Source organism: Triturus cristatus, chromosome 9, assembly GCF_964204655.1.
Source record: "Triturus cristatus chromosome 9, aTriCri1.1, whole genome shotgun sequence".
Classification (NCBI taxonomy): Eukaryota; Metazoa; Chordata; class Amphibia; order Caudata; family Salamandridae; genus Triturus; species Triturus cristatus.
The window spans coordinates 306,659,727-306,671,176 of record NC_140592.1 but is presented as its reverse complement, the minus strand read 5'-3'; the positions used below and the strand labels follow the sequence as shown (position 1 = coordinate 306,671,176).

The following is an 11,450-nucleotide window of genomic DNA, read 5'->3' as shown; positions in this document are numbered from 1 at the left end:
AATTACACCAACGTTTCGACCCTCTGATAACGTGTTCATGGTTATACATCTTAGCAGGTCTTCCTCAGGACTGAAAAACAAAAAGGACAGCCTCCAAAAGGAGAATCCAGGATCACAAAATGAGTGTCCTGTGAAATATTATCAATGTATATTCCATGACATCATGGTCCCCAGCCAGGGTAAGGAAGGTATGTAAAGTGGGGTAAGTAACACCCAATCATCCTTTTCTTTAAGCACACACAACCCTTTCAAATAAATTCTTGGTAACTGGGTGAGGAAATTGATAATGATCAGCAGCTGAAAGCTTGTTGTAAGTCTTCCTCATGTGAAAGGACACATGTCCTGGAAGCAAATGATTTATGACCTCCTTGAATAGCTGATGGCAACGTGCACACTGTGGAATGTGTCACGTTGACAACCGGTTGTAATCACACAATTACCAATAATTCATTTGAAAGGGTTTTGTGTACTTAAACAAAAGGATGATTGGGTGATACTTATCCCACTTTACATACCTTGCATACCCTGGTTCTCCTGGGAAACGCAAACACTTGTCTGAATGCTGAAAGATGCAAAGCAGTCCTTATGAAAAGGAACCCCAAGCGGGGAGATTTCGCTGAGATGAAAGCTTCAGAAAACTCTTAATGGAATCTCTCTTGTGAAAATATGCTCAAGAGCCTGGACAAATCTGTTGCTACTTTCACCACTCTTGATAAAGCCCAGAGCAACATATGCAAAGTTTTCTGCCCAGGTATTTTTTGCCGGGCCGGCAGAAGGGGACTTTCTGCTGGCCGAGGCTTCTAAAAGTCCTAATGCGCTAAGTTAGACAAAGACGAGGCTACGGTAGGGGCTACCAAGTTTGTGCAGCATCTACCATCTTACTCTGGAGAGGCCGTTATCAACAGGCAAGAGGAGATAAACCCTGTGGCCAAGGTTTATCTGGTCTCCATGGTGAGTACTACCAGAACTCCTTCTCCTTCTTCCCAGAGAAGAGTGGGGGCCGCCTCAAGCATTTTTTCCATGTTTGGGAAAACAATTATTCAGGATACTTGGGTGTTACAAACTGTGCAGGGTTTCAGAATCGATTTATCCCAGATATTTCCTTTCAATCTACCATGCCGAGAGAACTGATCTTGAAGGCAGATCAACAGAAGTTTGTAGACAAAGGTGTATGTTGGTAAAAAGTGCTATTGTAGAAGTTGAGTTAGAAAGCAGACTCTTTAAAAGCACTCTTGTTCTTTTATTGTAATGAAAAACAATATAGGTTCATTTAATTTAATTTAGGTTTGGGGTTAGGATTAGTGTTAAAATAAGGTAACTTATTATTTTTATTAATGAAAAGGAATGTTTACTTCAGCGTGATGAGAGGGAGAGAAAACGGCTCTGGGAACATGCAACATCTCTTTCCTAAGAATGAATGTATGTCCGTCCTAGGAATCGTAGAACGCTCAGACATAAAAAGACACATTCTACTCGTGAAATGTGAGCACAATTCTAAGATATGGTCAATGAATCTGAAACTTTTCCTAAATGACAAAAGCGGCCAGAGGTTTTAAAGGGAAAAAGTTTCTACCTTCTAATGGAATAAATAAAATAAAGCGTCTTTTAAATCTAATTGGTTGCCATGCCACAGCCTAGCACCTCTACCTTGAGTAGCTTTGGGGTCAACATGCACCTGTTAAAGAGTGAACCAGGAGCAGACCAAATAAATACTCAGTTCACTCAAGTTCCCGCTGCTCTGATACCCAGCAGAGCCATCCTAAAAACCTTTATGAGCCTTAAAAAAAATTGAAATCAGTCTCACACTACAGGGAGCCATGACTAGAATTGAGTGATACGATCTTTCATGATTGGATCATGCAACCTCTAGGCCTCAGCCCACCAGGAAAATACCAGGGTGACAGAAGGGCTAGTCCGACTCTGTTACCCAGTAGATGCGAGGATAAGATTTGTCATCATTGATTGGCTACTGAACTGCAAAGAAGGCTGTTCTGTCCTGGCCAACCTATAGTGTTTGCTCCTCTAGGTCAATATCCTTCCGAGACCAAACATATTTGAGATCAGAATTTCTGACTGTTATGTAAACAAAGAAGCATCCCTTTGTTCCCCCTGTTCATACAGAATGTTTTGTCTAGGAAAAAATTAAACAGTTTGAGTATTGGATAAGCATTGGATAATGGATGTTTAGGTGAAGAGTTCATTGATTTAGCAATATGGGTGATTGGTGGTTTTTAATATTTGGCCAACATTATTCTCTGGAATATTTGTCACTTTAACCATGCAAGACTGGCTTCACAGTTTCAGAGAATGACGGATCTTAGTGGGATAACTTCAACTCGATCGCACATTGCTTATGTCGCTAGAGTATGTTGGCCATCCTACTCTGTAACTGCGTACCTGGCGTTTTTATAACTTTATTCTTTGAATGCAGCATGAGTTTCTGACCATCAGGCCTCTCCTGGTGCACCACACCTGGATTAAAGGTAAGCAAATGTTAAATTTCATCCATGAAGCTGTATAAGTGAACAAATGTTGTACTTCATGAAGATTGCACATTTGTGAACACTTTGCATAACTTTTAATGTGTAAGAATTGTCTCACAGAAATATTGCACAATAAATCATCCACCAAAATCAATATTTTGCTTAGAATCTTTTCTACAAAACCTATGATGGCAGATTAGTTTCTTAGAATTTAAACTTTGCAAAATTCTCAACAGTTGGGAATCTTGCAACATTTGAAGAAAATGTCACAAACTTTGCACAGAAAAAAACGTTGCAATGTCTCTCATCCCTAGTTTCTGCCTCCCACCGGCACGTACACCCGTTTCTGTATTGTAGTCATTTTTGCAGTGCACGTTTCCATAACTGAGTCTTCAATGTATCTGTCATTTCATTGGTCGTTCTTCAACTCTCTAGATCACATCCATAAAGATGCTGTTCTAAGTCTGCCTTCTATCACATCGAATCTTCGATGAAAGATCTATGCAAATAATAATAACTTACATAGTAATAATAAGCTAATATCTACTCAATGCATTTGTTTCTGAGGCATCTTTGTCCTGATTTGTGGACATTTTATGTAATGGTTGAAGATGTTTTTAATATATTGAAAAAAGACAGATAGAATTTGGATGTGTAAAAATAATGCCAGGTGGCTTTTATTAAACACAGTAACCAGCTTCTCATTTATAGTCTTACAAATTACAGAATATCTTAGAAAATAAAGCATGTATAAATGTAATATGCTGAAAAAGCAAGCCTCTGATACACCATATTACAAAATTGTTTTCAGAAATAAGAAAAAAGGCATATCTACTGCTGGTCTGGGGAAACCTCTCTCCTGCTTGTCTTCATAAAAAAATTCATGAGTGGTTTGTTGCCACAAACACTCGTAATTAAGAGCAGTTAATCTCGAAGACCGAAATTCCCTGAGATTTGTCTCCAAACTACTTGCAGTCTTTCTTCCTGTTCTCTCCACAAACCTTATGACATCTCCCTGTCCATGAACCTGGTTTCTTGTATAAAGACAAATACTAGCTTTCAGTCATTGCAGAGCACTGGTTTACAGAAAGCATAAACCACAACTCACTTCATGTTCACAAGTTAAATAAACTCAACACCTGTAACAACACTATCACTATTGCAGTAAATCAGAATAATTTATATAAATAATAATATTATTTAAATAAATATGAGCCAATAATTATTAAAAATAAAGCTGGGTCAAACTCTAAGAACGTTATGGATTTCAGTAGCCATTTAGGACTCTAAAACCCTTTATAATAAATAACAATTTATATAAATATTACTATGATAGAAAGTGCTTCTCACTGGAGTATAATTCATGATTGTCCACTCTTGAAAATGAATGAGGATTGTCCTCAGACCCACATGCTTGTCCCAGTCTTTGTGCTTCCATGTGTGGCCGCTGTCACATACGGATTGACCGGTACTGCTTATGGAGAATGCCATTGCCCCCCGTGTGTGTGATGTTCTTTACCTTGTGATGGCACATCAGAAGCTTCTTAGCACCCCTAATCCTAGAACGTTAGAGTGGACAGGCCTCTGCTGACCTTATACCTTACAATAGTAATATAATAGAGAGCTCTGTGTGGGCAATAGAGTAACAATGCAATACTGTGTTACGAAAGCATCATGCTTTGCCATGTCAAAAACATTTCCTTATAATGTAAACCTTGAAATCCTTTCCCTTGGAAGTGAAAATTTCCTAGTATTTTCTATTTCTCAATCTTCTTAAATCGCCAAGTGATATAACCTAATTTTGTCCTACAAGGGCCCCCATGATACAGTCACAAAGCAGTGGACAGGAGTCCTTAGAAGGTTTCCCAGCGTCCTTTCTAGCACAGTTGCAGATTGAATATGTTGGTTCCCATGGGGGTGAGGAGGAATGCTGATGAACATACAACACTGGGATGGTCGTGTCATTCTTGCTTCTGATTGGCTGTAGTGAATGCTTCAGCTGGGGACAGATGTTGCACCATTTTGTCACACCGATCCATGTATGCGGCGCACTTGAGGTCCTCGTTCAGCATCTGGATGAGATTGAGGATGACTGTTTTCTCGAGGCACTCCTGGGATTCCTAGAGAGGGCATCATGAGAATGTTATACATTTAGAAAGTCTCACTCTCTGTTTGAGAGTGGGCTTCACTCAACCTAATTACTGACTCAGCGGAAATCCCTGCAAAGCCCGCTATCCTCTTACCATATCTTTGTTCTTGCTGAATTCCTTCAGCCACGTGGCTAGGTGCTGAGACGGCTGGTTCTCATGGGCTCGAGAATTCACCTGTAAGACAATATGAGAAATTAAATTGATTACATCCCCAAAGATTCAAGACTTAAACAAAGTATGAGTCAGAATATAGGCACTTTCTTAGGTTTCAACTTACACAGTGCCCCAGGCTTCTTCTGATGTCCCCAAGTATCTGTAGTGGTTTTGACACATACTTGGACAGCTCAGAGATGCTGATGTTCTCCAAGACACGGACGGCCAACGCCACCTTCTTTTCAACAAAGACAAGCCTCTCATGGCCCTGTGGGAAAGAAGAGCGGCACTTTGAGAAGAGTCTGCGACTGTGCAGATATAAAAGAGGACCTCTTCAGAAGGAGCTGTTTGAGGTGGGTGTTTGGCACTGATGCGCTCTTGGAGCAAGAGATTTTACTACTACATGGCTATGCACCTGATGAGCACAAACTCAAGGCTGAGTCCACTTTTATTTAGTGTTCTGAAGTGGTCTTACTGTACGTAAGGACATATGAATATCTGAAGAGAAAAGTTCAGGTGAAATGTGCCCATATGACAGAGCCATCCTTGACAGTGAGATGTGTGGGTCCAAGTGAGACATGGGACAGTGTTTCATTTTAGGGGATTCTCCTACCTTGAAATGGAATACAGACGGCATCTGCTGCAAGATCTTCCTGGAGCATTTCCACAAGTTTGGTTGCATCGTCTCCTCCTGGGACATAATACAGAGACTTTAGACAGAGAAAAATCAAAAAGCATGGAGAGCTCTACAGACACAAGGCTAACAATGGAGCTGGGATTATTAGAGCAGTCTAGACTATCAGTTTCACGTGTGATCACCCGAGTGATTCTTCTTTGAAGATGGTCTCTTATGGCTTTTACCTAAGTTACACATGCAAAAATGTCATCAGGCAAACAGTGTCTCCCCACACATGAGGCAAATAGTGTCTCTCCATACCCGAGTGACTTTTCCATTCTTCTGGGATCTGTTTCAGTGCATGGGATCCCTCCACTCTTCTAGGATCTTCCCACACCAGTGTTGGGTCCATTGCGTTTGTATTTTATGTAATGATAACATTTCCTTCTCTGTGCTTTTCCCTCAGCAGAAACAGGTCCTGGGTAACTGGAGGAGAGTGATTGACAGCTAAATCTACTATTGGGAATGCACAAAGCTTGTGCTTCCACTGTGCATTCAGTTGTCTAGAACAATGTTTATATTTGAGGAGACCTACTGTCTGCAGGAAGTCACTGCACCCCATTGATGTGCAGAACAGTGCACTGAGTCTACCTATAATCTAACTTACATATTTGTTTCGTAAATCCTGTGCAGCTCTGAGGTGGGACAGGAGGAGGGTCTGGTACTGGGAGAGGTGGCACATTCCCCGCGGCGCCTTTCTCGGGAAGGCCTCTGTTGACAGCATGGCCAGGGCTGCCATGGCCAGGATTAAAATCTTTGTCTCCATCTCTGTCCAGGGAAAGAGGCCGAGGAAAATATGATTAGTGCTTATTTTTAAACATACATTATAAATATTATATTAAAGAGCAATCTCACACAGCCACAGCATGAAAACAAGATTTTCAAACATGAAGCTTGTTCATTTAAACATGTTAAAATATTGCATTTGTATAAATTATCCAATGACTTCTTGATATATCTAGGAATGACCTAACGTGCTCTTCATACTAAAGGGGGGGCTTCAGGGAGGTCTCTGACAGCAACGCAACAGCTTCTAAGAGGTCTCTGTCAGCAAAGTCACAGCGTGACAGCTTCAGAGAGGTCTCTGTCAGGAAAATCACAGCGTGACAGCTTCAGAGAGGTCTCTGTCAGCAAAGTCACAGCCTGACGGCTTCAGAGAGGTATCTGTCAGCAAAGTCACAGCGTGACAGCTTCAGAGAGGTCTCTGTCAGCAAAGTCACAGCGTAACAGCTTCAGAGAGGTCTCTGTCAGCAAAGTCACAGCATGACGTCTTCAGAGAGGTCTCTGTCAGCAAAGTCACAGGTTCAGAGAGGTCTCTGTCAGCAAAGTCACAGCGTGACAGCGTGACAGCTTCAGAGAGGTCTTTGTCAGCAAAGTCACAGCTTCAGAGAGGTCTCTGTCAGCAAAGTCACAGCTTCAGAGAGGTCTCTGTCAGCAAAATCACAGCTTCAGAGAGGTCTTTGTCAGCAAAGTCACAGCTTCAGAGACGTCTCTGTCAGCTAAGTTACAGCTTCAGAGAGGTCTCTGTCAGCAAAGTCACAGCTTGACAGCTTCAGAGAGGTCTCTGTCAGCAAAGTCACAGCTTCAGAGAGGTCTCTGTCAGCAAAGTCACAGCCTGACGGCTTCAGAGAGGTCTCTGTCAGCAGAGTCACAGCGTGACAGCTTCAGAGAGGTCTCTGTCAGCAAAGTCACAGCGTGACAGGTTCAGAGAGGTCTCTGTCAGCAAAGTCACAGCTTCAGAGAGGTCTCTGTCAGCAATGTGATGGCTTCAGAGTGGTCTCTGTCAGCAGAGTCACAGTGTGACGGCTTCAGAGAGGTCTCTGTCAGCAATGTGACGGCTTCAGAGAGGTCTCTGTCAGCAAAGTCACAGCATGACAGCTTAAGAGAGGTCTCTGTCAGCAAAGTCACAGCTTCAGAGAGGTCTCTGTCAGCAAAGTCACAGCGTGGCAGCTTCAGTGTCAACAAAGTCACAGCGTGACAGGTTCAGAGAGGTCTCTGTCAGCAAAGTTACAGCTTCAGAGAGGTCTCAGTCAGCAATGTGACAGCTTCAGAGAGGTCTCTGTCAGCAGAGTCACAGCGTGACAGCTTCAGAGAGTTCTCTGTCAGCAATGTGACGGCTTCAGAGAGGACACTGTCAGCAAAGTCACAGCGTGACGGCTTCAGAGAGGTCTCTGTCAGCAATGTGACGGCTTCAGAGAGGTCTCTGTCAGCAAAGTCACAGTGTGATGGCTTCAAAGAGGTCTCTGTCAGCAAAGACACAGCTTCAGAGAGGTCTCTGTCAGCAAAGTCACAGCATGATGGCTTCAGAGAGGTCTCTATCAGCAAAGTCACAGCTTCAGAGAGGTCTCTGTCAGCAAAGTCACAGCGTGACGGCTTCAGAGAGGTCTCTGCCAGCAAAGTCACAGTTTCAGAGAGGTCTCTGTCAGCAAAGTCACAGCGTGACGGCTTCAGAGAGGTCTCTGTCAGCAAAGTCACAGCTTCAGAGAGGTCTCTGGCAGCAAAGTCACAGCGTGACGGCTTCAGAGAGGTCTCTGTCAGCAAAGTCACAGCTTCAGAGCGGTCTCTGTCAGCAAAGTCACAGCGTGACAGTTTCAGAGAGGTCTCTGTCAGCAAAGTCACAGCTTCAGAGAGGTCTCTGTCAGCAAAGTCACAGGTTCAGAGAGGTCTCTGTCAGCAAAGTCACAGCGTGACAGCTTGAGAGAGGTCTCTGTCAGCAAAGTTGCAGTGTCAAAGAGGTCTCTGTCAGCAAAGTCACAGCGTGACGGCTTCAGAGAGGTCTCTGTCAACAAAGTCACAGCGTGACGGCTTCAGAGAGGTCTCTGTCAGCAAAGTCACAGATTCAGAGAGATCTCTGTCAGCAAGCTCACAGCTTCAGAGAGGTCTCTGTCAGCAAAGTTGCAGCGTCAGAGAGGTCTGTGACAGCAACATGATGGCTTCAGAGGTCTCCGTCAGCAATAGGTGATCGAATACTTTACTATATAAACAAACACACATAAGAAAATTATGTTCAATTTGTATTTTTTTTCCAGAAGGAAAAAAAACGTGACTTGAAGAAATGATCCCTTCATTTTGCTATCTCCTATTTCTCGTTTCTCACATTCAGTCATACAGAGCAGACAGCTAACTGTATGAACAAACCATGTGAAAGAATCTGACGAGCATTGGTATGTAATGTGTAACTTCACCAGTACCAGCGCAGTTACCGGCTCCTTCCATGATATTTCTACATGCAAAGCTTCCTGGATCAGCACAGACATCCCTCTCCCTTTAGTCCAACTCATTAAGTCAACTTTGCTGTGACAGCGCAGATATCTCTCCCTCTAGTCCAGCTCTACCTCTCCACCTACCCGTGACATCACAGATATCCTCTTTCTCCAATCCATCTATGTCTCTGATCCTACCTGTTACTCCACACGCATCTCTCTTGTAATTCTAGGTCTACCTCTGTTCCTGCCTCCGATAGCAAAGGAGTACGGTGATGTGGACATGGGTCCCCTTCTGCCATTGCACAGACGAGCTAAAAAACAATGACATGAAATGTACCCAGAGTAAAGCAGTCTCTCACCTCTGTGCTGTCTTGTGCTTGGGTCCTCTTGTCTCTTCTTTCTCAGCTCCTGTTCTCTTCTCGAGTGTTCCTGGCTCCTCCATTACATGTGCTTTTATACCTGCAACTTTACCTTTTTTTAGGGGAAACACCTGCAGAATTTCAGAGTGATGATAGAGAATAGAAAACGAGTGCATTTATTAGTGGAGGGAGGGAATCCTTCGAGCGCGCGCACCGCAGGTAAGTGGGAGGGGCCAGAACAGCGCCTGTCAGTAGAGTGCGCTAGTGCTGTCCCGTCTCTAGACTCCACACCCTCGAGGCTCGCCAATTCCCTGTAAAGTCTTTCATTTTCCTGATGTCAACAAACGCGCTGTGTGCTCTGAGCTGCGGCGCTGCTTCTCTCTGTGAGCAGGGTCAAAAACCCAAGAGGCTTTTCGTATTTTGTTTGCTTATCTTACCCTGACATCAGCGAAGTGAGGTACAGAGGGTCTCCTGTGAGGGGCTTTGATGATGCGAGGTGAGTGGACGTGCTACAGTCTGTGGTTATCGATACAGAGGGTGTTTCTTAAATACTCATTTTCATTTTAGTGCAGTGGCTACGGTCCGACTTTTTGTATTTTCTCAACCTCAAGACGTCGCGGATTTACGCACACAGCTCTAGTTTTTCTTAGTCTTGTACTTTTTTTCCGACATAATTTTCTAATTTAAATACAGGCCCCGGTATTGGAAAGAGGGATGTGAACATGTACTGCAAACTCACCTTTCCTCTCGCTATCTTTATTTAAAGCACAGCATGGCCAGAGTTAGCGGTTCTGCAGACTCCCTGTCCAGTGCTGCAGCATCATTCATGCGTCACGACAGGATCTAAAGAGCACAGGAGACCCTGAGCTAAGGTTTATGAGACTCCCTGTCAGCGTCATCACAGCACGTCGGAGGGAGAGGGGTTATATAATGAAAACATTATTTTGTACAACTTTCGTTTGACATGTATCAGAAATTGGGACACTTTTAATGGTACATTAAATTTAGGTACCCTCCAGGTTTTTTAAAACTCCATATTGTAAGCAATTCAAATAATTATTTCCATCAATCCATTTGCATCCCTCTGCCTCATTCTCCTCCTCTCCCTCGCAGGCGCACATTGATGCTTACCCAGGCCTCATTTTATACTTTGCTGTCTGGTACTTGTAGTTCTGTTTTCATCTTTATAAACTGCGTAACTACAAGTAACAGAATGCAAAGAAAATCAGAATAATGAACTACTTGCTTCAGATCTCTAAGGTTTTCCTTTGGACAAACACAGCTTTCTGCAAATGACTCAAAGGCCAAAATATCTAAATCGCCAATCTTTTTGTGTTTCTCTTACATTTAGACTGTCTCATGTGTCTTTGGGATGTGTCAGTGTAATTCTTCTAGATGATGTTCAGGAAGAGGAATTTATTCCTAGTTGAAGACTATCACCTGTCACACTCTCTTAGTTTTGGAGATCAGGTCACCCTAGGTCTACAGTACTTCACCAATGAAGCAAACTACTATGCACATTCTTTTTTCATTTTTTTTAGGCACAGGAGATTAAGGGTCTGATTTGGAGTTTTGACAGGTGGAGCACAGTCCATCAGGGCGGCAGAGGACATTCCCCTTGACCTGCCAAATTTAGAGATGACGGGTGACCTAGATGTCATTTTGAAGGGAACCGTTGTCATGGCGGTACCTTTCAATTTGCTGAAAGTTTGTTCAGATTTTAAGGTCATAGGGCGGAAGGTAATTTGAATCAGTTTTTTATATTCTTTAATTTACATAATTGTTTATTATAACTTTATTTATATTTTTGATGTTACGTTTGTGTTTTTAGTTTTTAATAATTTATAGATATAACATATTGTTAAAAATACTTACTATTTGTTCATGAAAATATATTTCATATTTATTTGGTTTGTATATATGTAATTTATTTTGTGTCCATTCTGAGTATGTAAACATTTATCTGAACTTATTGCATTTTACTATTTTCCATAATGTAGCTCAAGCTGCAGTGAGGATTGTAGTTCTGACCCCCTACAAAATCCAATACTTTTCATGCTGTTGCTTATGTTGGAGGTGGAATAGTAAATCCGTCCCCTCAAAAGTCCAATAACTTTCCTACTGTTCCTCAGGTTGGAGTGAGAATAGTAAATCTAATCCCTCCACCATCCAGCTGTTTCACCTCTGTTACTTATGTTAGTGAGGGAATAGCGATTCTCCAAATGTAATGCCAAAATAATCAGAATTTCATTAAAGACTCGTAGGCTCGCATTATGCATCAATCCTTTTGTCGTAATGCCCTCCAATCATCAACTTTTCCAAAAGGCTTGAGTAGACATAGCACCTCTAAAAGAAAGTTCACAACATTTTGTAAATCGACTCCAGCCTGCTGTATTGTACATTTCACCCACCTTGCAGTAGTT

At 42.5% G+C, this 11,450-nt stretch overlaps 1 protein-coding gene across 1 annotated transcript; it reads right to left on the bottom strand.

The window, feature by feature from the left end:
• Positions 1-4,444: 4,444 nt before the first annotated feature.
• LOC146797790 (interferon lambda-3-like) lies at positions 4,445-6,228 on the bottom strand. Its single transcript, XM_085627653.1, has 5 exons — positions 6,070-6,228; positions 5,400-5,477; positions 4,911-5,054; positions 4,727-4,807; positions 4,445-4,603 (listed from the first exon to the last, which is right to left on the bottom strand). Exons 1-5 carry the CDS (start codon positions 6,226-6,228, stop codon positions 4,445-4,447), a joined length of 621 nt encoding a protein of 206 aa, XP_085483779.1.
• Between the last annotated feature and the right edge of the window lie 5,222 nt (positions 6,229-11,450).